The 23,177-nt window shown below is 38.3% G+C and overlaps 4 protein-coding genes across 5 annotated transcripts; 2 read left to right on the top strand and 2 right to left on the bottom strand.

The window, feature by feature from the left end:
* The first annotated feature begins 9,943 nt into the window (after positions 1-9,943).
* Positions 9,944-14,168, top strand: LOC103951303 (endoplasmic reticulum oxidoreductin-1). Of its 2 annotated transcripts, none has more exons than XM_018648439.2 (10): positions 9,944-10,273; positions 10,607-10,738; positions 10,907-11,162; positions 11,315-11,425; positions 11,931-12,049; positions 12,192-12,296; positions 12,453-12,655; positions 12,885-13,008; positions 13,570-13,897; positions 13,996-14,168. In XM_018648439.2, the coding sequence occupies exons 1-10, from the start codon at positions 10,127-10,129 to the stop codon at positions 14,007-14,009; spliced, it is 1,539 nt and encodes a 512-aa protein (XP_018503955.2). In that variant the 5' UTR covers positions 9,944-10,126; the 3' UTR covers positions 14,010-14,168. The 2 variants fall into 2 exon arrangements, with proteins under 2 accessions (XP_018503955.2, XP_009360923.2); XM_009362648.3 differs by having other exon boundaries at positions 9,945-10,273; positions 13,570-13,901.
* Positions 14,169-14,317: 149 nt separating this feature from the next.
* On the bottom strand, positions 14,318-16,850 carry LOC103951304. Its single transcript, XM_048574000.1, has 4 exons — positions 16,735-16,850; positions 16,428-16,645; positions 15,412-15,524; positions 14,318-14,708 (listed from the first exon to the last, which is right to left on the bottom strand). Exons 2-4 carry the CDS (start codon positions 16,549-16,551, stop codon positions 14,622-14,624), a joined length of 324 nt encoding a protein of 107 aa, XP_048429957.1. The 5' UTR covers positions 16,552-16,645; positions 16,735-16,850; the 3' UTR covers positions 14,318-14,621.
* Positions 16,851-17,476: 626 nt separating this feature from the next.
* LOC103951306 (p21-activated protein kinase-interacting protein 1-like) lies at positions 17,477-20,906 on the top strand. The gene is given in 4 exon segments (XM_009362652.3): positions 17,477-18,189; positions 19,965-20,186; positions 20,188-20,263; positions 20,536-20,906. Coding segments are annotated over 4 exon segments (1,017 nt in total). The 5' UTR covers positions 17,477-17,532; the 3' UTR covers positions 20,598-20,906.
* On the bottom strand, positions 20,876-23,118 carry LOC103951305 (pentatricopeptide repeat-containing protein At2g20540-like). The gene is given in 2 exon segments (XM_009362651.2): positions 20,876-21,612; positions 21,614-23,118. Coding segments are annotated over 2 exon segments (2,115 nt in total). The 5' UTR covers positions 23,075-23,118; the 3' UTR covers positions 20,876-20,958.
* Positions 23,119-23,177: the final 59 nt, after the last annotated feature.

Raw genomic sequence — 23,177 nt, 5'->3', positions numbered from 1 at the left:
TTACGATAGTCTACATATTTATTTTTTTAAAAAAATTTAATTTAACAAAAAAAAAAAAACCTAAATTCATTCTTTAATAATCCCGGGCTAAAATTTTAAGGTAGAATGGTTGGAGTAGAAAAGCTGTTTTTGGGTTAAAAGCTAAATTTTTCGGGCTAAAAAATTTGACTTTTAGCCCAACCATTGAAGATAGTCTAAAGGAAGTGGGAGATGAAGAAAAGTTGAGTTATTTTTAGGGACTAAGATTCTCTTTTCTTTTATTTGCATCACCTTTCATCATCTTCTTTTATATTCTTTATTTTGTTTTTTTCTTTCTATAAAAAATTAATATAAGATATTTGCGTAGTTTAATCGTGATCGTTCAAATAGAAGAGAAAGAAAAAGAGGAGAAAAAAAGAAGGAAGAGAATCCTTCTTCTATTTTGAGTTAACTAAAGCAAAGCCAACTTGTGTGTCTGTGTGTGAGTGACAGACTTTGTGAGTGACAAGCTCGAGAGAGTGAGAGAGAGGGGGTTTGAAGGAGGAGGAGGAGAAGGAGGACGACGAGGGAGGGAGGGAGGGAGAGACAGAGGAGGCAGGGGCGCGTGTCGATGTGTAATGCATCAATACATATGCGTTGGGGTGAGATATCGATGAGTGGATGAGAAACAGAGACCAGAGCACGTGTCACGGTCTTTGTGAAGCAGTAGCCCCATCGTGCAATGCATCTCCTGAGTCCTGATGCTGCTATTGCTTGCTAGTTGCTACCTGCAGGTGCAGGCAGAGGCAGCTGCTCCTCTCTGCACTGCATCCAAGCGTTGCTTTGCTTTCCTACTTCTCATGACTTCTGCTTTCTTTCTTTCTTGCTTTGTACTTGTTCTTTTTTCACTTTTAATGACTGCATTTGTACCCCCTTGCTAGTTTTTTGATTTTTCACTTTGGAAGATCAATTATTTTTGGTGGTGTGACAGAGAACTCCTCTAGCTTTTCAGACCAAAAGTATGACAGCATGAATCTAACCCACCCTATATATGATTTAGTACATTACACCGTCAATACTCTCAATTAGATTGTTAACGACATAACATATTTGATTATTTGACAAAGGAGTACTACTTTTAGTGCCACTAAAAGCAACAATGTTCTCCTTTCAAAAAAAAAAAAAAGAAAAGAAAAGAAGCAACAATGTTCTTTTCTGATTCCAATCATAAACAAGGAAGCGAAGCCAAACTATAATTGCGATCGAAATTCATTTGAATGTTCTATCATCGAAGCTACACATATCATGATAACATTTCATTTACTCGATAGCTTTAGCCCTTTTAGTTTAAAGAAAACATGTGAGACCATAAAATATGATAGCATGAAAACATGTCTTTTAAGTTCATAGTTACCCTTTTTCGATTCTCCCAAAAGAAGAGATCAGTTAAGTATCAAACCTAAGAGCAACTCCATCCCTAAAAAATGAGTTGGTTCAAAGTCCATTTAATCCAACTAAATGAATAGTAATTGACTCCAATGAACAGTAATTGGTCAAGTGCACCTCCACTCGTAAAACTAAATAGCCTAGTCAATTTTATTAAATTTTTATTATAAAATAAAAAATAAAAAATAGATTTTTAATTTATGATATTTTCTTTATTTATAAAAAAAAAAGTATTAACATCTGACATTTTATTAATTAATTTATTTTAAAGTTTTTTTGTCGAAAAATCTGGACTGTTGATCTAAAAATCGAACTGTCCAGATTGTGACACGTCAGTAGCCGTTAATTTTGAATGTCAAATATTTTTTACCGTTGGAAATCCAACAACCTAGAAAACTAGCCATTGGAAATCCGGCAAACATGGAGGTCCACGTATTCCCACGCCAGAATCCCATAATGTGCATGCACGGTGGGCCCCACCTCTGCTATGCTGTTGGCAATTCGCGCCCACATGTGCGTGTTTTCCACATGTCTGGCGCAAAAAAAGGGTTTCATGTGGCTGACGTCAGCTATACCTCATACAACCCGGTTTCTTGCTCAATCCACTATGTGCTATGCTCAAAGCTAGCCTCCATTTTGGGCCAGCCTATTGGCTGGGGTGGAGTGGTTTTTTTTTTTTTTTTTTTTTTTGGGGGGGGGGGGCGCGGCCTGAAAAATAGACTTTAGACTAGCACATTTGTTAGGGGTAGAAGTGCTCTAAGAAGTCGTTCTAACTTAGGTGCAAGTTCGTAGAACCAGAAACAGATCCAACTTGGCTTTAGAAGAATGAGAAGGTACTAAGACTTGCCTTGAGGCCCAAGGAAAATTAGACTCCAAGGTAAGGGCTACTAATTAAGGAGTAATCCCTTGACAAGATCCTCTCCTAAACTTTTTAGTCACGCGTATAGTCTAGGTGTACGACTACCATAAGGACCCAAACTCCAAGCTATATACATACATATATATACATAACCCTAAGATAAAACACTTTCAAACTTCAATCAACATCATCATATTGAGCATATGTCGAACGATCCTTGGTCAGCACTGCACGGATGCTTCCTAACTCTTCGAAACTCTTGTAGTTGTTGAACTCGGGATAGAATAATAGTTGAAAAGAAAAATCCTAACCAATAGGGGGCAATCCATCTCTTCTGTTAATTGTTAATATGAAATGAACTAAATTCTAACGTATTTTATCGTAATTCTATATATCAATCTTAATTATATACAAAATTAAACTTTAAACATGGAAAAAGAAAAACAAAATAGAATCTTGTGTCAGCATCACTCAAGGCAACTAATTAATGAAATTTGGTTCAAGGTTCAAACAAGTATGCATAATTTAACCACCAAGTTGATACACATGATATTTCATTTCATTAATGAAATCATATTGGTTAATGGTTTCTTCTTCGATATATCATTTTCAATTAGGCATATGTTCTCGCAAGTGGCCATTTTTCACAGTGATGAAAAAGAGTTGCGCCCTTGCATAACAGTATGGGTTCGAACCTCGTCAATGCCTAATCTCACATCTATCGTTTGACAAAAAAAAAAAAAAGTATATGTTCTCGAATTAATAAAAATCTTTCTATTATTATTATTATTTTAGTTTTTTAATGGACCTGCGGTCTAATAAAATCTATCGTTTAACAAAAATAAAATAAAATAAAGTATATGTTCTTGAATTAATAAAAATCTTTCTATTATTATTATTATTTTAGTTTTTTAAATGGACCTGCGGTCTAATAAAATCTATCGTTTGACAAAAATAAAATAAAATAAAGTATATGTTCTTGAATTAATAAAAATCTTTCTATTATTATTATTATTTTCTTTAAATGGATCTGCAGCTTCACCACAGCAGTTCACATTTTCGGGGGTCAGAAAGACTCACAGAGACATTTCAGCCTCTCCCTAGCCATCCTCGTGTGATTCACCAGCGTCAGAAATCCAACTCAGAACGTGCCGTGTGAAATACAGGTCTATAATTCGTCCCGAACCACTAGGCCATCCCATGGTAGTTATTATTATTTTTTAGAAATCCAAGGGACCAAGAGAAAAAAAAAAAAAAAAAAAAAAAGAGCTCCTTTTAGTTTAATGGGGCATGCGTCTGACTAATTGGATTGATTATCTGTTAATCACAATCTTAACAAACATGCTCAACCATGTACACGCGCAAGCTTACTCATTAATTAATAATATAAAGTATAAATATTCCCTCCTAAAACCTAATAATATCTCTGTGGGATTGTACGAACTTCATACTTCTTTTAATGGAAGACTGCAATCCAAATTTAGTCTTAAATGGCTTTCTTTAGGAGATACAAAGTTGTACGAACCTTATATCATGTGACTTACAATTACAACACAATTTAAATGGTCCATCACAGTTTTCTCCCTCCCTTACACTATAGGTCCTTTCGAGTATAAATGGTCCATCGTTTTTTAGAAGTCTGGCTCTACCGTTGATTGAATTTGACATTTGCACATAAATTGCACCTTAATTGGATCACATCCTTAAATTCAAATAATATGCAACTCACACCAATAAAATATTTTAATGAAATTAGATTAATATCATTTTTTTTTTATAAAATAAAAGTGGATAAGTGAACGAAAAGAAAAACATCTTATTTAAAATACAATATTGAAATTGTAGAAGAGGTTTTCCTTTTGGGAAAGATGTGACGGGCAAAGTGAAAGCAACATGCGGTATAAATTATAAAAGGCTAGAAAAACAAAATACATAGATAAATAATTAAAACCTCTTTGTTTATGATCAGTTCGTCTAGCACTATTCAGTCTTCGGTTGATTAAAAATTTACAATTTGTCTGTTCACCTCATACAAATACACAAACAATACATACGGTATACATTTAGCGAAATAAATATTAAGTTACAACCTATTGTGAGTTTTTACAAGCAAGTTAACGTCACGTTGTAAAAATATAAATAAAACCTCTCCCACGTCCATCCCTAATTAAGAGAAATTTTTAGTTGTGATGGAAATATAAGTGGTACACCACGTGTTTTAATAGAGGTAGTGAGAAATTTTATTTTTTAAGTTATTAACTTTTAAACACACATATCTCACTATTTATATAGTGATACGTGATGTACTGTTCCGTGTACTGATCACATTGAAAATTTCTGTCCCACTAGATATTTCCAGTTTGGTAGAGAGCAAATTGTTCACTTGTTTTACAAGTGGTCCAAATCCAAGCTTGGGAGTTGACTGCTTCCTCAGCCGCAGGGGATTTTTTTCTGCTTTTGTTGTCAAAATTGGACCATGCATTTGCCTGACCTGATGAGCTTTGGTTTTGCTTTCAAAATAATGACATTTGAGACAAGTCAAATTATAACGAGTTAACGACAGAGATGCATAAATCATGGTTATTATTTCAAGGCATGGAGAGAATACACATTTGACGTAACGTATAGGAAGAACAATCCTTTTAGGGGAAACCCCACATGCTTAGTTGAATTTGACCTAAATGTCTAGGAATTGACCCTAACATGTAGGGTTTACTTTACTTCCACGTTGTGATTTCTCAAGTGGAAAATGGTTTTGTTAGATTTGCTTAATTTTGGTAAGATTTTATGCTCCTACAAATTTTGTCCCCCTCCACAACGGATGAATGTTAGATTAGGATAATATACTGATTTTCTTCAAGAGTTCACATCGACAGAAATGTTGACATCTACATCGGCTAATTATATTGTATATGTATGTGGCTTTTGTATCTTTAGACAAATCACGTAAAAGGAAATCATTCAAATATATGTATTAGTTGAATTTGTGAATGAAGCAAGCTAGTTAAGATAATATGTTTGTATTTTGAGGGACAATTTTATGAATTAATAAATAAGCATTGTCACTTGAGGGACAAAATTTTTAGCAGACGGGATGTTAATTCGAATGCTTCCATTGTATGGCAATAGGCGCTTATGCACTTGAAGAAACTATATCCCTTATTGGAGCATTAATTATTAATAATTTTATTACATGTTATGTTATCAAACTGTTAATAATTTATTTATAAACAATTCTCACAATTAACAGTTTTAATATATAGCCACTTAGTACTACGGTCTAATAGTATTCCTCTTCACATGTAAGTAAGAGGTATTAGATTCGATTCTCGTCCTTAGTGTAGATAATATCGTTTGTTAAAAAAAAACAAAAAAAACAATTTAAAAATACAAGCACAATATGTCCGACTCTTGTTTTTTTCTTTCAAAAATACATCCGACTCTTTGATAAGACAATATTTTCTTACTTCTACTACTTTAATTTCATGTACTACACAATTATTTCATTCCATGCATGCAAAGTCGAAGTTTTAAGTTCGATTACCGTCTTCAATTATCACTTGTATTAAAAGTGGTTTAATCTTTTTATTTACTTATTTTTAGGTAACATCATTAAGAAAAGGTTTACAATAGGTGGCTACTCTTCCCAGTTCTCACCCCTAAACCATCATTTTCGTGGTTTAAACTCCCACTTAAAAGGTCAGAGATAACAATTAGTTATCAACAAATTCGACAACCTCATGATTACAATAAAATGTGCACGAATCAACAAACTCCATGACTTGATCATTTTTCATAACTTATTTTAGGGTTAAAATTTGGTAGGTCAGAGCTTTCCCATGGACGGATTACGCAATTTTTAAATACGCACCCCACTAAAAAGGCTTCAAATACTCCTATTGGGTTAAGTCGGGCAGGAACCGCCCAACCCGGATTGTTTTGGTGGAAAGGATTACAAAAAATCCCACACATGATACTGCAACATGTATGAAAAAGTGACAATTTGATCCAAATTTTGGGAGGAAAGTAAACCACGGAGATAAAAGTTAAACAAAGTTGACATCACAGTAATTAACTTGAATGACAATTATGGTGAAACATTCATTTAACTCAGATCATTAGCGCTCCAAACACCTCTTTTCATATCCCGCCTAACCTTTTCCATCTCCCTTCTTCGTCTCCTATTTCTCTCATCTATCCCTAATAAAAAATTTGAAAACTATAATGGCATTTTTAAAATTAAAAACAAAATAATTATCAAACGGAACTCTTAGTAAAGTGTTACTCTTTTGGTTAAAATGGGATCCCACAAAGCCCAAGCAAACAGCAAACGAAAGGGAAAAAACTAGCTCACTAGGCGTATACAAACGGCCTTCGGCCTTGCAACTTCAGCCAGTTCATCGATCCAAAGACAGCAGGATTATAACCGATAAGAGAGGGAGTAGATTCAAAGGAGCATCCTATATCAATGGAGAACAAACTTAATTAGCCTGAAAATCTGCCAGTGTTCTTTTTCAAAAAAATTCTTCAATTTTTAGAAAAAGTCGATGAGTATCTCTCATCACAACCAAGTATATTGTATTTTTGTGAGATGTGATCAATTAATGCATCGAGTCACAAATGATCTGCATTACGAAGAACAATGTTATCCCCCGTCACCTACACAAATGTTTGTGAATGCAGACTGCTGATGCAAGAGAGGCTCACATTACATCAACGATGCACACCGATGCTAACAGAACTTATGTTCAAAACTTCAAATATATATGGGGGAAGGGGGTGGTTTTCAAAAGATGCATGATGAACTTGCAAGAACCCTAATTTAGCACCATCAATTATAAACCGGCCATATGTGAGTTAAATAAAACCAATCTTTATATATAGCATTTTCCCAGTTTAACTGTCCTGTATCAAAGGAAACCCGCAAAAAATGTAGCTCCTAAATCTACCAATATAACCAATGAACAAAAATATAAACCGGATTGGTTAATTTTGAATCCAAATTCATGCATAGAAACCTCTAGCATTTTCCCTCTTTCACAATATACAGCTTGCAACCCAAAACCAGTTAACCTAAAAACTTCCCTTCAAAAACCCTAATAACTTCCCGATCGGCCTTTTCCAGAATGGCCATATTTGTTACACACAAAACTTCATCGTTATCAAACTCTCATGCTTTGTAATTATAATGGACGCAGAACTTCACCTCACAAAAAGCCTGCCTGCCATAATTCTACGCAGAAACTCATCAACAAGCAGCAGAACGGACCCCGAAATTGACGATGAACATCGGTACACAAGTTTGAAGGACATCATGTTGAACTCACCGCAACACAGCACGACAGTTCCGGAGGAAAACGACTTCGAATTCGACCCTTCGAACATAACAATTCGGAACAAGCTGGTGCAGCGTGCAGCTTCGGCGTACGTGCAGTCAGCTTTGTTGGCCAGCAGTCGGAACCAAAACTTCATTGTGAGCTTCTGGGAGAGGGCATTAGGGTCACGCTGGTATGCCTTTGTTAGGAATCCTATAGACGCTTGTCTTCGGCCTATTTTGCAATTTTTAGCTTGCATGGTCGGGAATGTGAGGACTACGTTGAACAATATTCCAATATCTTGAAGCTATATAATTAGTTAGCAAATATGATTAATTAATTAATTAATATTGATGTTCTGTAAGACGGGTTTTTTTCCTTTCCGGATTTTTACCCTATAATTTCTGCCTCTTTTTTTTTTTTTCTTCTAGGGTTTCAGATCCATTTGTATATAATAATATTCGTTTTGTATTATAATTTCTGAGTTACATATATATGTAATTGTATTGTAACTTTTGACGGTTTGATAGAATGCTTCTTTACTTTATAAGTGGGAGATCTGAGCTTCTTTCAAAATGCACTTAAAGTGTTTTTAGAACCCGAAAATACTTTCATAAAAAACGCTTTTAGTTATTTTAAAAACATCCAAACGAGTACTTAATCAACTAAAACAATGTTATTTCATACAAAATAAATCCCATAACAACAACTTAAATTGGTATTGGAAGTACCTCAGACGTAAAATTGACACAATTGAAATCATGGTTGTATACAGAGGAGGTTGAATTGGCGGATTATCAGTCACATTCCATAAAGACATGCCATTCATTGGCTGAATTAAATGGGAGTATGTTTCCAAGTATTTTGTCTTGGAATAGCATGGATGTACATAACATAGTCCTCGGGTTGCTCCATCTTCAAGTTGATACCAGCAATTGCTTGAGTGCAAGGTATGCATGTGAGATCATATATACTTTCTGCATGAACAAGTCCTTTCCACTAAGGTCATGTTGGATTAACACTTACTGAGTTTACCATCTTCCCAGCCATGCAAAACCAAGGGCAATCTCCATTGCATTCTGCACCAACCTTGTATCTTTCGTTCCATGGGAAATGTACATTTCGTAGCCATGAATAAAGAGAATGTGTGCTTACAGCCTTCTTGAACTGCATTGCATCTCTAAAAATCAATCCAACACTCAACTGTGGGTTATTCATGTCAGTTTTCTCCTCGACTATTCTGGATAAGTAACATGTTCTGTGCCTCCTTCCTCATCCTCTGAATGACAATGTTGTAATCTGGCTCATGCACAACTTCAGCGTCAACCTCAACATCTCCTTCCATTTCTCTAACCTCCTCATTGAAGTCCCTTGCTCCTGATGACCTTGCCTCCTCCTCATTCCATTAAGAACTCCATCTTCTTGTACATGCACCGAAATCTCTATCCACATACTGCATAAACAAACTCCCTATGGCCTTATCTTCAGGGTACTCCACTACAAAGTCACTGTCATCTTCATCATCTAAGTGCTTGGATTCATCCACTTCAACATCATCACGTGGAGCCTACGTGACACTTTTTGTCTGCGTGTCGAAAATTTGGCGAGAAACAATCTCCTAAGGTGGGCTCCGCATGCGCCACATCATAATTTAACATGAATTGTAACGACAAGGTAAACCAATGTACGATATTGGTACGAAAACGGGAGTGGTTGTATGAGATTGAAAACATTGAAAAATGTTGTGCGTGTTGAAAATATTTGTGGGTTAATGAATGCCTACACAGTAATATTGATTAGGGAAATGAATAAGGATTGTATTTTCAAAATGTGTGTGCTGTAAATTTTAAAATGTAATTATTACGCTTGTTTGGAGTTGCTCTATAAATAGAGCGCTTCATGTGCTATCAAAATAGACTGAGAAGAAGAAAAGATCAATAACATCATCCCTCCCTCTTTTATTTGTCATCCTCTTGTGTTATAGTTATAGTATGATATTTTACACCTACTTCGTTCCTGTCACTAGTAAAGATTATCTTTTTAACTTTTGTCTATTTATAACAGTGGGACATTAAAATTAGGCTAAATGTTGAAGGGCAAAGGGCCCTTAGTTCATTGCGCATATTCAGATTTGGGCTTTCAAACCAGCTCAGCCATAGATTGAAAAACACTAATCCAACCCAATATTTCCTGACTCGGCCCAGCCCTAAATTCTCACCTCCTTCCCGAAGCCCGTTGGCGCCGATTTTTCTAGGACCTTTCCCACCCGCCCATAGTCGGCCGTTGATTTTCCCGGCACTTTCCTTCTCGCCCACAGTTACGCCGCCTAATTAAATCAAATAAATCACCCCAAAAACCATCAAACAAAACTTACCGCTCTTTAATTCTTCCCAATTAAAACTTACCCTCCTTATAAATACATTTCCTTCCCAGCTAAGCTAGCAGAGATCACAACCAAAAACCCATAATTTTCTTCCTCATTTTCTCGGGAAACAAACAGGGTTTTATTGAGATTTATAGGCTTTTGCTCACAATTTTTGTTGCATTAATGGTTGGGGCGAAGGGAAAACCGAGGCGATGGGTTTGGGTCGTCGGGGCGGTGATCGCCGTCTTCGTTGCCGTCGCCATGACATCCCAACGTGCTCCGAAGATATCGTTCTTTGGACGGTCTAACAAGGCTTGTAATTGTACTCAGGTATGGTTTCTTGCATGTTCTGTTTGGTTGCCGAGAAAGTAGAGGGAAAATGTCATGAGAAAATTGAAAAGTTGGTTTTTGGTTGTGAAAGTTTTGAGCTTTAAATTATTGGTCATTGTAAGTAAGATGGTATATTGTTGAAATTGTTTAATCAGAATTGTGCTGAATTTAAATCCTGCTTTACATTAATCAGATGAATGGTTTGTTGTTTGAATATGTGCAAAAATTGGACTTGATGTTATTTAAAGTTTAAATTTTATTTCTGTTGGTTGTTAAAATTGGGATTTTGATTGTTCTTTTGCTTAATTTTTACCCCTGTCATGATCTGTGTAGGAAACGCATAAGTACAGTGGGATAGTGGAGGATTGTTGTTGTGATTATGAGACCGCAGACCATCTTAACAAGGAAGTTCTGCATCCATCACTCCAAGAACTTGTCCAAACTCCGTTCTTCCGGTATTTCAAGGTAGGTTAGATGATCCGTATACATTGGCTAGATTTGCATGTTTGAGTATCAATTAATCGGATATTTGATGCTTTGCTGCCGTATACGATTCTTGAAATTTATTATTAGCACTCGGTTGTTCTGCTGTGTATCTGATTTGTGGAGCATGGTTGATATAATTTGTATTAGGTTAAGTTATGGTGCGACTGCCCTTTCTGGCCTGATGATGGTATGTGCCGTCTGCGGGATTGCAGTGTATGCGAATGCCCGGATAGTGAGTTCCCCGAGTCATTCAAGAAACCCTATCATGGCCTTCCAGTGGATGATCTTGTTTGTCAGGAGGGAAAGCCTGAAGCAGCTGTTGATCGTACACTAGATAATAAAGCTTTCAGAGGATGGACAGAAATAGATAATCCCTGGACAAATGACGATGAGACAGACAATGGTTTGTATCCTTGCTTTTCTTTCTCAGCTTAACAGTTCTGTTTCGTATATGTTAGCTTATGTTTGCAGTTGAATGCCATTCCTGCCAATTGTATCTTCTTCGAAAATATTTTATTGAGTTTGCATTGATTAACTGCACATTTAAATCTGCAGCTGAGATGACATATGTGAATCTTCAACTGAATCCTGAACGATATACCGGCTACACTGGTCCATCTGCTAGAAGGATATGGGATGCTGTCTACGCAGAGAACTGTCCTAAATGTAAGATATTTTCTCCTTTTTTTTTTCTTTCACTCTAATGAATGTAACTAAAATGTTCTTGTCTATTGTTTATAGACATGTAAGTTAGTCGATAAATGCTTATTAAAGCTTCTTAAAAGTTGCTCTACTTGCACAAGTTTAATGGGAGCTGAAGCTCTTATCGAACCCTTTTGTTGGACTATTGCGGGCACCATAATCTTGTAACTTGGGTTAGCCGGGATCTTTTGATATCATTGTGTCCATTTCCGGTTGTACTCCATTCTACTTTGGGTGTCTATTCATTAGCAGATTAACTTCTGTTGACCGTAATTATGTTACGTAGTGGGTTTCGATCTTCCTATTCAAAATGTTTGCATGTGTTTTTCAGTTGACTTGTATGCTTATTTTTAAACTTCTGAGATATATTTCAGTTTATACACTTAGTGTTAATCTTTTGGACAGTTGCACTGCATGTTTCATTGTATTTAAGACTAAGTATCGTGTTCATTTTCAACTTCGTCTCTAGATCCATCTGAAGAGTTATGCGCTGAAGAAAGAATTCTGTACAAGTTGATATCGGGTCTTCATTCCTCTATTTCAGTCCACATAGCTTCCGATTATCTCCTTGATGAAACTACACAGACGGTACAAGTTCTGATATATCATTTCCTTTAAAACTTACATTTTATGCAGACAACACACAGTTTCCATGGTTTCTGAAACATTTCATACTGTTTATATGTAAAGATCTTACTTCTTTTTCTTCTTTCTAAAATTTCTGTTTCAGTGGGGTCCAAATCTCTCATTGTTGTCTGATCGGGTCCTAAGATACCCAGACCGTGTCAGAAACTTGTACTTCACATATCTCTTCGTTCTCCGAGCAGTGACAAAGGTGGGTATAAGCTAGAATCCTTTTCAAAGTATTATGTTATTCTTACTGGCAGGGATACTGAAGCATACTGAGTCTACTGACAACAGTTTTCACTTTGCTTTTCATATTGTTATTCTTTCTGAGACAATAATATCAATCTTGGTCAAATGCATTCAGGCTGCAGATTACTTGGAACATGCTGAATATGACACTGGTAATCCTACTGAGGATCTGAAGACACAATCCTTGGTGAGACAGCTACTCTATAATCCCAATCTACAAGCTGCTTGCCCTGTCCCATTTGATGAAGCTAAGCTGTGGAAAGGCCAACGTGGACCTGAACTAAAGCAGAAAATACAGAAACAGTTCAGAAACATCAGGTATCATAGGTTTTCTTTTGGCCTTAGTGTCTTATACATAGTAGTTGATCATGATTATCATTTTCGTAGAAAATGTTGAGGGTATCCCGAATTTTTAACTGGCATCAACTAAGTAGTGCATTGATGGATATGAGTGTGTGTGTCCGTGTGTGTATTTTTTTTGGGGCCGGGTGTCTTCAGAACCATATCATTTACGTGACTAATTTAAATGTTTGCATTATCATTGTAGTGCATTGATGGATTGTGTCGGATGCGAAAAATGTCGACTTTGGGGGAAGCTTCAGGTCCTTGGTCTTGGCACTGCACTTAAAATCCTCTTCTCTGTTGACGGTCAACAAAATGCTGTTCAAACTGTAAGTATCTCGTTAAAAGCTAATTCTGTATGGCACATTTAGTAAGGTCTCAAAAGTTTGCTAATGGACCCTTCTTTCCCCGAGTCTTTTGCCTTTGATTTAGAGACATGTACACAACAGCTATTTTATAGTAACCAAGATTTTTTGGCTTATCTGATCGACCCTAATTATGATAGAGGTTAAGATTCTAGTTGTGATTTTATGGCTTATCTAATGGATCCTAATTATGGAACTCGCAGTAAGCCATGTCGACCTCATTTCCTAGTTTGTTAAAAATGACATATGGCACATACAAACTTACCATCAACATCAAGAGTGATTTTTGTGGGAATGGACCGTATGGTCATCTCTATGACTCCTGTGTTGCGGACCGCAGGTGTACCTGCATCCCACATGAGTATTCTCATCAATTTAAAATGGAAGTGCAATTTTATTTAATTCCGTTTGCCAACTCATGCATGAAGATTCAATGCTACTTGTCATTTGTACATAATTTGTAGGTGTAATCGAGTGTCCGACACACTCTGTATTTCAACTGAACTCTATTGTATTGTTCTTCAGCTGCACCTGCAAAGGAATGAGGTGATTGCCTTGATGAACCTACTAAATCGGCTCTCAGAATCCGTCAAGTTTGTTAATGAAATCGGATCATCAACCGAAATGCTTGCAAAAGGGCAGATTTCTTCACCCACCACCCCAAATTGCCCTTTGCAAAGGATGTGGGCGTCGATGTTTAATACACCAGCCCCAAGTTGCCCATTGCGAAAGATGTGGGCGTCAATGCTTAATACACCAGCCCCAAGTTGCCCGTTGCAAAGGATGTGGGGGTCAATATTTAAAACACCGGCCCCAAGTTGCCCGTTGCAAAAGATTTGGGCATCGTTAAAACGTAGGTAGGTAACTTGATGTTCAACATGTTTAATCACCCTTCCTATTCTAGCTCTTCGATTTTTGTTGTTGCTAAGCGGATTACCTATGTTTTCGCAGGTAAGGAGAACTAATCGGCGAGACATCCATACAGAACATCTTCAAAATCGTTTAAGCAACAGCAAAGGGATATAGACGTGTACACAAACGTGAAGTAAAACAACGTGAGCATTGTAAATTTTGTACTTCACCGAAATTTGAACTTTTGGAATACAATTACCCTACTTGACTTTCTTGCGAGGATAATGCCATTGTTATACTTAATTAAGTACCATTCTTGTGAGGGCATGTTTGCGCCTTCTTTTGGAAGGTCTAAAAGCACTTTCTAACAATCAAGAGCACTTCCAGGTGAATAAGTGCTTCCAACTGAAGCAGTCGCACATGCACTCAAACAAGATACATTCAGACAAATAGCATTCATCTGATCCACATTTGATAAGTAAAACCTACACAAAACAAGACAAAGGAAGCTCCCTTGCGATTACCAATTTTTACAAACTGCTGCTTCTGCAACCGTTATGACCAAAATAACAGGGCACTTTTTGTGCATCGTTTGAAATTTACATTCATCATATGAGATGATAAACTTTTGTATCCTGTGTTGTGCCTAAACAAACCGAAAGTCGGGAACTGCGCTTCAAGGAACTTTTCTGTGCATATCCGAGAGTAAGCTGCTAACAACAATATCAGTGTCTAGCGGGTTTCTTTAGACGCTTGGGGGGCCGCATTATCTCCTTCTTCATATCCTCTGGAGGTTTCAGGTCAATAAATGGCTGCAACCATATTCAAAATCCACCAAGAGTGAGAACCAATTGAAAGGAAATCATCATTATGTAAAACTTAAAACCAACACTCACGACAAACATACAGCGAAATTCCATAATCGAGAAGATTAATGAGAACTAAGCAATTTTTTCAAGGCATAATAAGTTTCCGAGATATCCTTCAAGCCATAGAACGGGAAAACTATTCACCGTAGACCTACCAAACTCCAACCTACACTACATAGCATTATCGCCTAAGCCAAGAGTCATCAACGCGTTACTAGCCAAGCCCCATGCGGACCAGTCTTGATGGGAGTGAGTCTAGGGACGGAGAGAGTGCTTATACTCTAACTCCGATTTCAAGAGATGTAATTACAACTGACCAGAATGGGAAGGCATCACAGGAATTCTAATCAAACGAACACCAGTTTCATCAGAACACTCAGGGAGCAAGCGTAACATCTCCCCGCCACCCATTTCAACTCTATTAGCAGGACAAGGTGGGGACGGAAAAACTGACCCTCCCTTTGCTTTGTTGCCGTTCCTAGACAAACTGTTTAATTCGAATATACAGATCACTTGATGAGGGAGTTAGACTGTACTGTCAAATTAACGCATTCCACAATGCGTAAACATGCATAACGTGTTCATCAGATGAGTAACAATAAATCAAAAGAAACTTGTAAATAAATAAGAGTGCATCGTCTCTGACCTCATCCGATTTCCTTTGAAGTTCCAAAATCTCTTGACAGTATGCGAGGCACTCTGCGTGGTATGCAGCAGCTAACTCTTTTATCATGGCCTTTCTTTTGATGATGCCAATCACTTCAAAAAATAATATGACAAAGGTTAGGATCTTTCTAAAGGTTCATTACAATGTCAGTGCTCGGAACCCACAAGGAACAAATAACAAATCCTGCTTTAACAGTAAATGGCAAGAACAACACATTTGACCTGAAGTTTCCGAAGGAGAGATAGCACTTGAATTGGGGAATGAATTTCAACATGTGATTTGGATGCATGACAAATTATGAGTTCGTTTGGATGTGCTTTTAAAATAATTGAAAGTACTTTTGATGAAAATATTTTTAGAAACAATCTTCAGTAAAAATGCTAGTAAATCTTGGAAAAGCACTTAAAGTGCTTCTTGGAAGAAGCACATAACTGGTGCTTCTTGTATAAAACACTTCAAGGCTTTTGGAACAAAAAAAAACATTTTCTCTAAAAGCACTTTTAGTCATTTTAAAAGCACATTCAAACTAGCCCTCTATCATCAGTTATTGAAGTATCAACGCGTGTTCTGAGCTTCATATCAAAACCATCTCAAAGAGAATGGGAAAGATTACAGAACTCTCAATCATAAATTACATGGAAATATGTCAAACATAAGAACAAGGATTCATCTTTGTTCCAACATCTTACAGGGAAATACATTACTTTTAACACAGATGCAGTTACACAAGAAATCGCAATCACTGACCCGATATTTCAAATGTCACAAGAACTCGCCCAACATAAAATTTAACAGATTGACAAGCTCTAACACGTAAACCTTAACTAAATCGCATTATACAACCTGCAGAAACTCAACTTAGATTCTGAAATTCAACACCTTTCAATAAACCATGATTCCATAAGTAAATAAAAAAATAAAAAAACAGATGCAAAAAATTCAGATACATAAAAAGGCATCTTAAAAACATTAGTTGCAGAGAGAGAGAGGGTTACTTCGACTGGGATCGAACGGGGGAGGAGGAGGGGTGGTTTGGGTGGAGGGTTCCTGAGAAGAAGGTGGAGGAGCTTCTTCTCCTTGTCGCTGCTGCAGTTGTTGCTGTTCTTCTTCTTGACCCATTGGGTAGGGGGTCCTTTTCCCTCTCGGAATTCCCAGAAATCCTCTCCAGGCAAATCACACTAATATGAATAGCTCGGAATTACCAAGGATGTTTCTGTACATGTATATAAGTACAACATCGGTAAACAAAGTTAGGTATGATTATAAGCCGACAACATTGTACGGCAAAGGTGCCACCCTGACCTTTCTTCTACATCTCTTCTTCCGTTTGCGGTTTATGCCATGGACACGGACACGGACTCACGACTGCGTTTCCTAGTTTCCCCCCGAGTCTCAAACATGTGTTTGTTTGGGCCTCTCACCTGTCCTTTGGGCTTTTTGGGTCAAATTTTTGTACATTTAAAAAATAAGAATTTTTAGCTAAAATGGGGATACGATTTACATAACTCTTTATTTTGATTTTTAAGATTTGAAATTAATAGAATTAGTTTCTGAGTTTGTTTATTGTCAAACATTTTCATTCTTTCGTGAAAAGTTCTGTTAATAAAGACCAAAATGATAAAAATGCTCTCAATTTAATAAATAATGAGCCAATGATTTTTCTTTTAACAAAAAAACAAATATTAGAAAATTTTCACATAATAATCAAAATAATTGACGATGAACAAAGTCAGAGATTACTATTAATTTCAAATCTTAAGTACCAAAGTGATAAATTACGTGAATATGATGGAACATATTGGCTAAAAAAACCAAAAAAATAAGGAAATTTTAACGAAAAGCTTCTGATACTGTTCACTTTAACGAAAAACCACATTTTTACACTAAAATATCAATCCTTGTACTATTCACTTTACTCTTTGTTTTGTTCTTATCACTTTACTCTTTATTTTGTACTTACGTTGAAACTCAAAGTTTTCAATTTCAGTTCTCCTAAAAAATAATTCCGGGTAAGACTACTAAAACCCTTCTCCCTTCCCTAAAACCCTTGCAGACGCACATCAAGCAAAATCAGCAGAACCGCTAGCGCCAATTTCCACCATGAGCCTAATCGCCGGCTCCTACGAGAAATTCATATGGGGCTTCAAGCTCAGACCCCTAAACCCTAGCCCCGATTCTCAATCCCTAACCCTAACCCCTCTCTTCTCCTACCCCTCCCACCTCTCCTCAATCACCTCTGTCGCCACCGCTGGTTCAGCCGCCGCATCCGGCGGCACCGATGACACCGTCCACCTCTACGACATGTCCTCCGCCACCTCCCTCGGCTCCCTCCACGACCACTCCGCCACCGTTACCTCCCTATCCTTCTTCACCCCTCCCCACCTCTCCTTCCCCCTCAACCTCATCTCCGCCGACGCCGAGGGGTCCCTCTGCATCTACGAGGCCGACCCTTTCGTCCTCCTCAAGACCCTCAAGCCGCACAGGAAGGCGATTAACGACGTGGCGTTGCACCCGTCCGGGAAGCTGGCGTTGACGGTGGGGAAAGACGAGTGCTTGGCGATGATTAATTTGGTGAGGGGGAAGAGGAGCTTCTATTGCAGAGTGGCGAAGGAGGCAAGCTTGGTGAGCTATGATTTCTCCGGAGAGAAGTTCTATATGACTATGGAGGAGAAGGTGCTGGTTCATGAGGCTGAGGATGCTAAGTTGCTGTGTGAATTCGAGAATTCAAAGCGGGTTCTGTGCATTGAGCCCGGTGAGGTGAGTTTTCGGACATTTGGGTTTTCGGTTCCGGGTTAAATTTGTCTCCTTTTTGCAGTTTATGATCTGCACATTGATAATGTGAGTAATCGGGTTATCTGCTGTTGTGATTTGTGCGTAAGAATCCTAAAAATTGTATCCTAAGGCACTTGATGCCCGTTTGGATTGCTTCTGTAAGCACTTCTGATCATAAGCACTTATGCTAGAACTTGTTTTATTATAAGCACAACAAAAGTTTTGTTAAAAGTCCAAGTGCTTCCAGGAGAAGCACCTGAAAGTGTTTTCTGAATTGCAGGTGCTTCTCTAGAAAGCACCAAGCCAAACTGTTCGGGCAAAGATTTCTCCGGAGAGGGCTCCTCGGCTCTCAGCACAGCTCCCCAAGGGATTGGCACTTTGGATGTGTAGTCGGGCTCTTGCCTGTTGATGTGCTGCAAGAAAAGGGCATAGTTAGTTTTGAAAGGTGCCTTTGTGGGGTCTTAGGTGTAGGCCTTGAGGCTCGCAGTCAAAACTAAGTGCTAGGCGTGCCTCAGTATAGCAAATGTAGAACAAGATTGTGTTTAGTCGATTACTTGCGCCCCAAGTTACTCAGACTTCTTGTTATCAAAGAATTGTTGTGGATGGGTTAAGTCCACATTAAGTTCTTTTTCTTGTCTTGTGACCAAGGACTTTCAGTTCATAGTCTTGTATATTCGAATGAGGAGAGTCCAGATCCCTTAAGTCATTTGTTTGGTTCTTGATTGGTTTTAAATGAAAGCATGTCCGTTAAGCTGACCAGATCCAGATACAAATAAGACTTTTAAAGTAGGAAAACATGCGGAAATGACTTGAATACATATTGGAGAATACATTAAGCAGTAGATCTATTATCTTAGAAAACACACAAAGAACTTTAAGCAAGATTTCACCTTGTCGGGCAAGGTTGAACTTCTTGCAATCACTTCTCTTTGAGTTTACAGAGGTTTCTATGTTAGAAAAAGATGGATGGTAAACCAGTTTACACAAGGGAATCCATACTACGCCACTAGGGGTGATAGCAAAGCTTCTAAACAAGACAAAAGATGGCTTTTGTAAGGGGGATATCTTGAAAAGGACTGAGATCTGAGCTAATTACAGCTTTTAGATGCAAATCTGGCTTGAGAGCAAAGTTTGCATGTTTGTTTGATTGGTTGAGTGCTTGTTTGTTTGTTTGATTGGTTGAGTGTCCTTGTCTTTGGGGCCTCTTCCTCCTTTTATAGGCAAATTAGCCTGACTGCAGTAACTTTGCTTTTACCCGAAAGCACTTGAAGGGTAGTGAGTCATCAGCTTTTTACTTGTATTGCCATTGAAAAGTACTTTTTGGCTGATTGTGAGTTAGTCTCCATCACTTGACATTTAAATCATAGGCACATGGCCTATGCATTAATGGGAAGGCGCCAATTTGTCTCTGGGCTTAATGCTGTCTTCTCTTAATTGGCATCTCTGGGTTTTCACACACTTGCAGCCCAATGTTCAAATATTAACCCAAACACAAACGCTGCCATAAGCGCTTTTGGTTATCTAAGAGTGCTTCTAGCCCTTCCGAGGGCATTCCCAAATTGACCCTTACACAAAGCTATATGTGTTTGTTGTATATGGGGTAGTTCTGTTGGGTTCAACCCGTGGGGGAAATATTTATTACCCATTATTATACTGTCTTTAAACTTCCATTTGTTTAAGGGAATTGCTCAATTGCATTGCCTTTTGGTAAGATCTTTCACCTTTCAGTTTGCCTAAGTTTACATTTTAATGTTTGACAGAATGGAATTTTATTTACCGGTGGTGAGGACCGGAGTATTACAGCGTGGGACACAAAAAGTGGGAAAGTTGCATATTGCATTGAGGATGCACATCCTACCCGTGTGAAGGGAATTGTTACGCTTACAAGCAAAGCTGGTGCTGAAGTCAATGAGGATCCCTATCTTGTGGCATCTGCCTCGTCAGATGGGATTATACGTGTTTGGGATGTTCGCATGGCTGTTACCTGAGAAGGCAAATCCATTGGCCGAGGCTAACACAAAATCAAGGCTTACTTGTCTGGCTGGATCATCTCTTAAATGTAAGATTTCTGCTTATGTGGTTGCTTGAATTACTTTATTGTTGGATGTCATGTATAGTGAATTATTAGTTGTATTGTTCTAGAGTTATCTTTTTCTCCCGAGCAGTTGGATTTGCTTGTGTAGTACCGTAGTACCTATCTTGATTTTCCAATTTACCTGCTCCGATGCTGCAATTTGAATATGCGATTATGTTTATGAATGTAGAATTGTTCTGTAATTCTTGTGTCAAGTGGCCAGTTCTCTTATTATTCTCTCGTTCCTTCTTGTACAGCTTTCAAACGGCCACAGGTTGGAAAAAGCGTTCCAGAAGAGAAACACGATGCAGAAACATAAGGCATATAAGTTATAACCAAATCAAACTAGCTGACCAACGGAAATTGGCTTGACGGTCTTTGTAATGGCTTCCTGTGCGTGTGCCTGTGTGGTTATTGGCGTTGCTGAGAAACCGGAAACATGAGAGTTGTTACCCAAAGTGGCGTTGCTTGATCCAACATATCAATTTTGCCTTAGAACTTGTTTGTATCGATGTTAAAGCATTTAATCGTGAGCTTATTATCTGTATTTCTGGATGCTGTTTGAGTTTTGAGTAAAACTTTATGGAAGTAAAATCAAAACCTAAATGTGTTTAAGAATTGAAGTGAAGGCTAAAATGTTCCTCCAAATCCAATGTACAAATCGGAATTTATGACCGTTTCTATACGCTATCTCTGTCTCTTGCATCCTTGATTTCCCACTCCAGGTTTCTTAATATGGCATATATACCGTCGGACCTCGGATGAGAACGGTCCGCTACTCGGAATTCATGTTGAAGTCCGTTTATCTCTACCCAGCTCAATCCGGGAGTTTTCTTCAGGCCTAAGTTTCTGAGGGAACTCCTCAACTTAGCAACTCTATCCCACTTTCCATCTGCAGCATATATGTTGGCAAGCAATATATAATTTCCGGGATTTTTCGGTTCCATAGTTATAAGCTTCTCAGCAGCGAACTCTGCAACTCCAGTCTCCGAATGCAACTTGCACGCGCTCAACAAAGGCCCCCAAACCCGAGCATCCGGTCTGAAAGGCATAGATTTTACTAGCTCTCTGGCTTCGTTGACATGCCCGGCACGCCCTAGCAGATCCACCATGCAAGCATAGTGTTCATGGCTTGGTTGGCAATCGTATTTTTCAACCATCTCCTTGAAACATTCCTTTCCTTCCTGAACAAGACCTGCATTTACACAGGCTGTCAGTACTCCGAGAAAGGTTACTTGATCTGGTTTCAAGCTCGATTTCTTCATTTGGTGGTACAACTCGAATGAACGAGACCAGTCTCCATGCTTAGCATAAGCGCTAATCATAGAATTCCACTGTGATTACATCTTTAGTGTTGATGTTTTCTTCGTCAAAAAGCTTCCGGGCCATCTCTATGCATCCACATTTCGCATAGCTAACTAGAAACGCTGTATTAACAGATGAAAGCGAGTTAAGGCTGAGTTTCATCGAGTACCCATGAAGGTACTTTACATTCTCTAGTGCCCCAAGGTTCACACAAGCAGGCAAGATGTTAATAACTGTAATGAAATCAACAACTAATCCATCAGCTTTCATCTTGGAGAAGAGAGAAAGCGCATCAAGACTCCGATCATGGGTTACATATCCTTTGATCATTGCACTCCATGAAACCACAGTCTTGTTCGGCACCAAGTCAAAAATCTTTTGTGCCGAATTCAGATCATCACAAGCACAGTACATGTCAATTAGAGAATTGTGAATAGAAACTTGATAATCTGAACCATTTCTTATCACATGAGCATGCATTTGCTTGCCCCAATCAGTAGCTCTTAACTGCGCAATTGACGAAATTGCAGGGATTGCAGTAAATAAATCAGCTCTAACCCCTGATCTTCCCATGCATCTCAATAGCTCAAGTGATTCCTTAGGATGCCGATTTCGAGCATAAGCTGAGATCATTATATTCCAAACAACAGAGTCCTTGTCAGGCATTTTTCCAAACAACAATTCTGCATATTTCAAATCACCCAACTTGGCATACATAGACAACAATGCAGTATTCACAGACAAATCCTCACACAAATTTCTCACAACCACCACACAATGAACAGCCTTTCCCGCCTTCAGTGAGTTCAAATCCACACTTGATCTCAGCAAGTTAATCACAGTAACTGAATTAACCGATTCAGGCTCAAGTTTCTCCATTGCTTTCCCACTTCGTGAAGCCTCAGAAATCGAAAAATCCAAACCACCCTCCCAAACAGACATTTCATCAACCACCTCTCCTGCATTCCCAAATCCACCATAATTTCCATACACATCAACCAAAGCAGCACCCACCAAATCATACGAATCAAAGCCCAATTTCACCACATGCCCATGAATCTTTCCCCCAATTCTAGCATGCGAACACGATTTCAAAACAAAAGGGTAAGTATTTCGATCTGGGTAAATTGATTTCATGACCATATCATTGTAAACCAAAAGGGTTTTCTCGAACTGACCAAACTCCGACAGCTTTCTAATGATTGCGTCGTAAAGAATCGGACTTGGGTCGGTGACAGAGTTGAAGACCTGTTCGGAACGACCGAGGAGGCCAAGGTTGGCATAGCGGTCGATGAGTTGGGAAGAGAGTGTTGGGTTTTGGTGCAGGCCGTGAAGGACGAACCTCGCGTGGATTTGCTGGAGCTTTCTAGGTTCGGTGCAGAGGCTGAAGAGGGAGGAGAGCGTGCTGAAAGGGGTTGTTTGGGTAGCGGGAAAGTGAAGGAATTTGAGGAGGAGAGGGCTGTGGAGAATGTGTGGTGACCGTTGAAACATGTCAGGCAGAAGTGAGGCCACGGGGCATATTCTTGGTGTGATGTGCTCATGTAAGTAAGAATTGCCTCCTGCTTCGGAGCACAGTAAACTCCTAATTTTTTTA

This window comes from the organism of the source record quoted next, unplaced genomic scaffold (assembly GCF_019419815.1).
Source record: "Pyrus x bretschneideri cultivar Hongxiangsu unplaced genomic scaffold, Pyrus_bretschneideri_v1 Contig7, whole genome shotgun sequence".
Lineage (NCBI taxonomy): Eukaryota > Viridiplantae > Streptophyta > Magnoliopsida > Rosales > Rosaceae > Pyrus > Pyrus x bretschneideri.
This window is presented reverse-complemented; position numbering and strand designations above follow the sequence as displayed.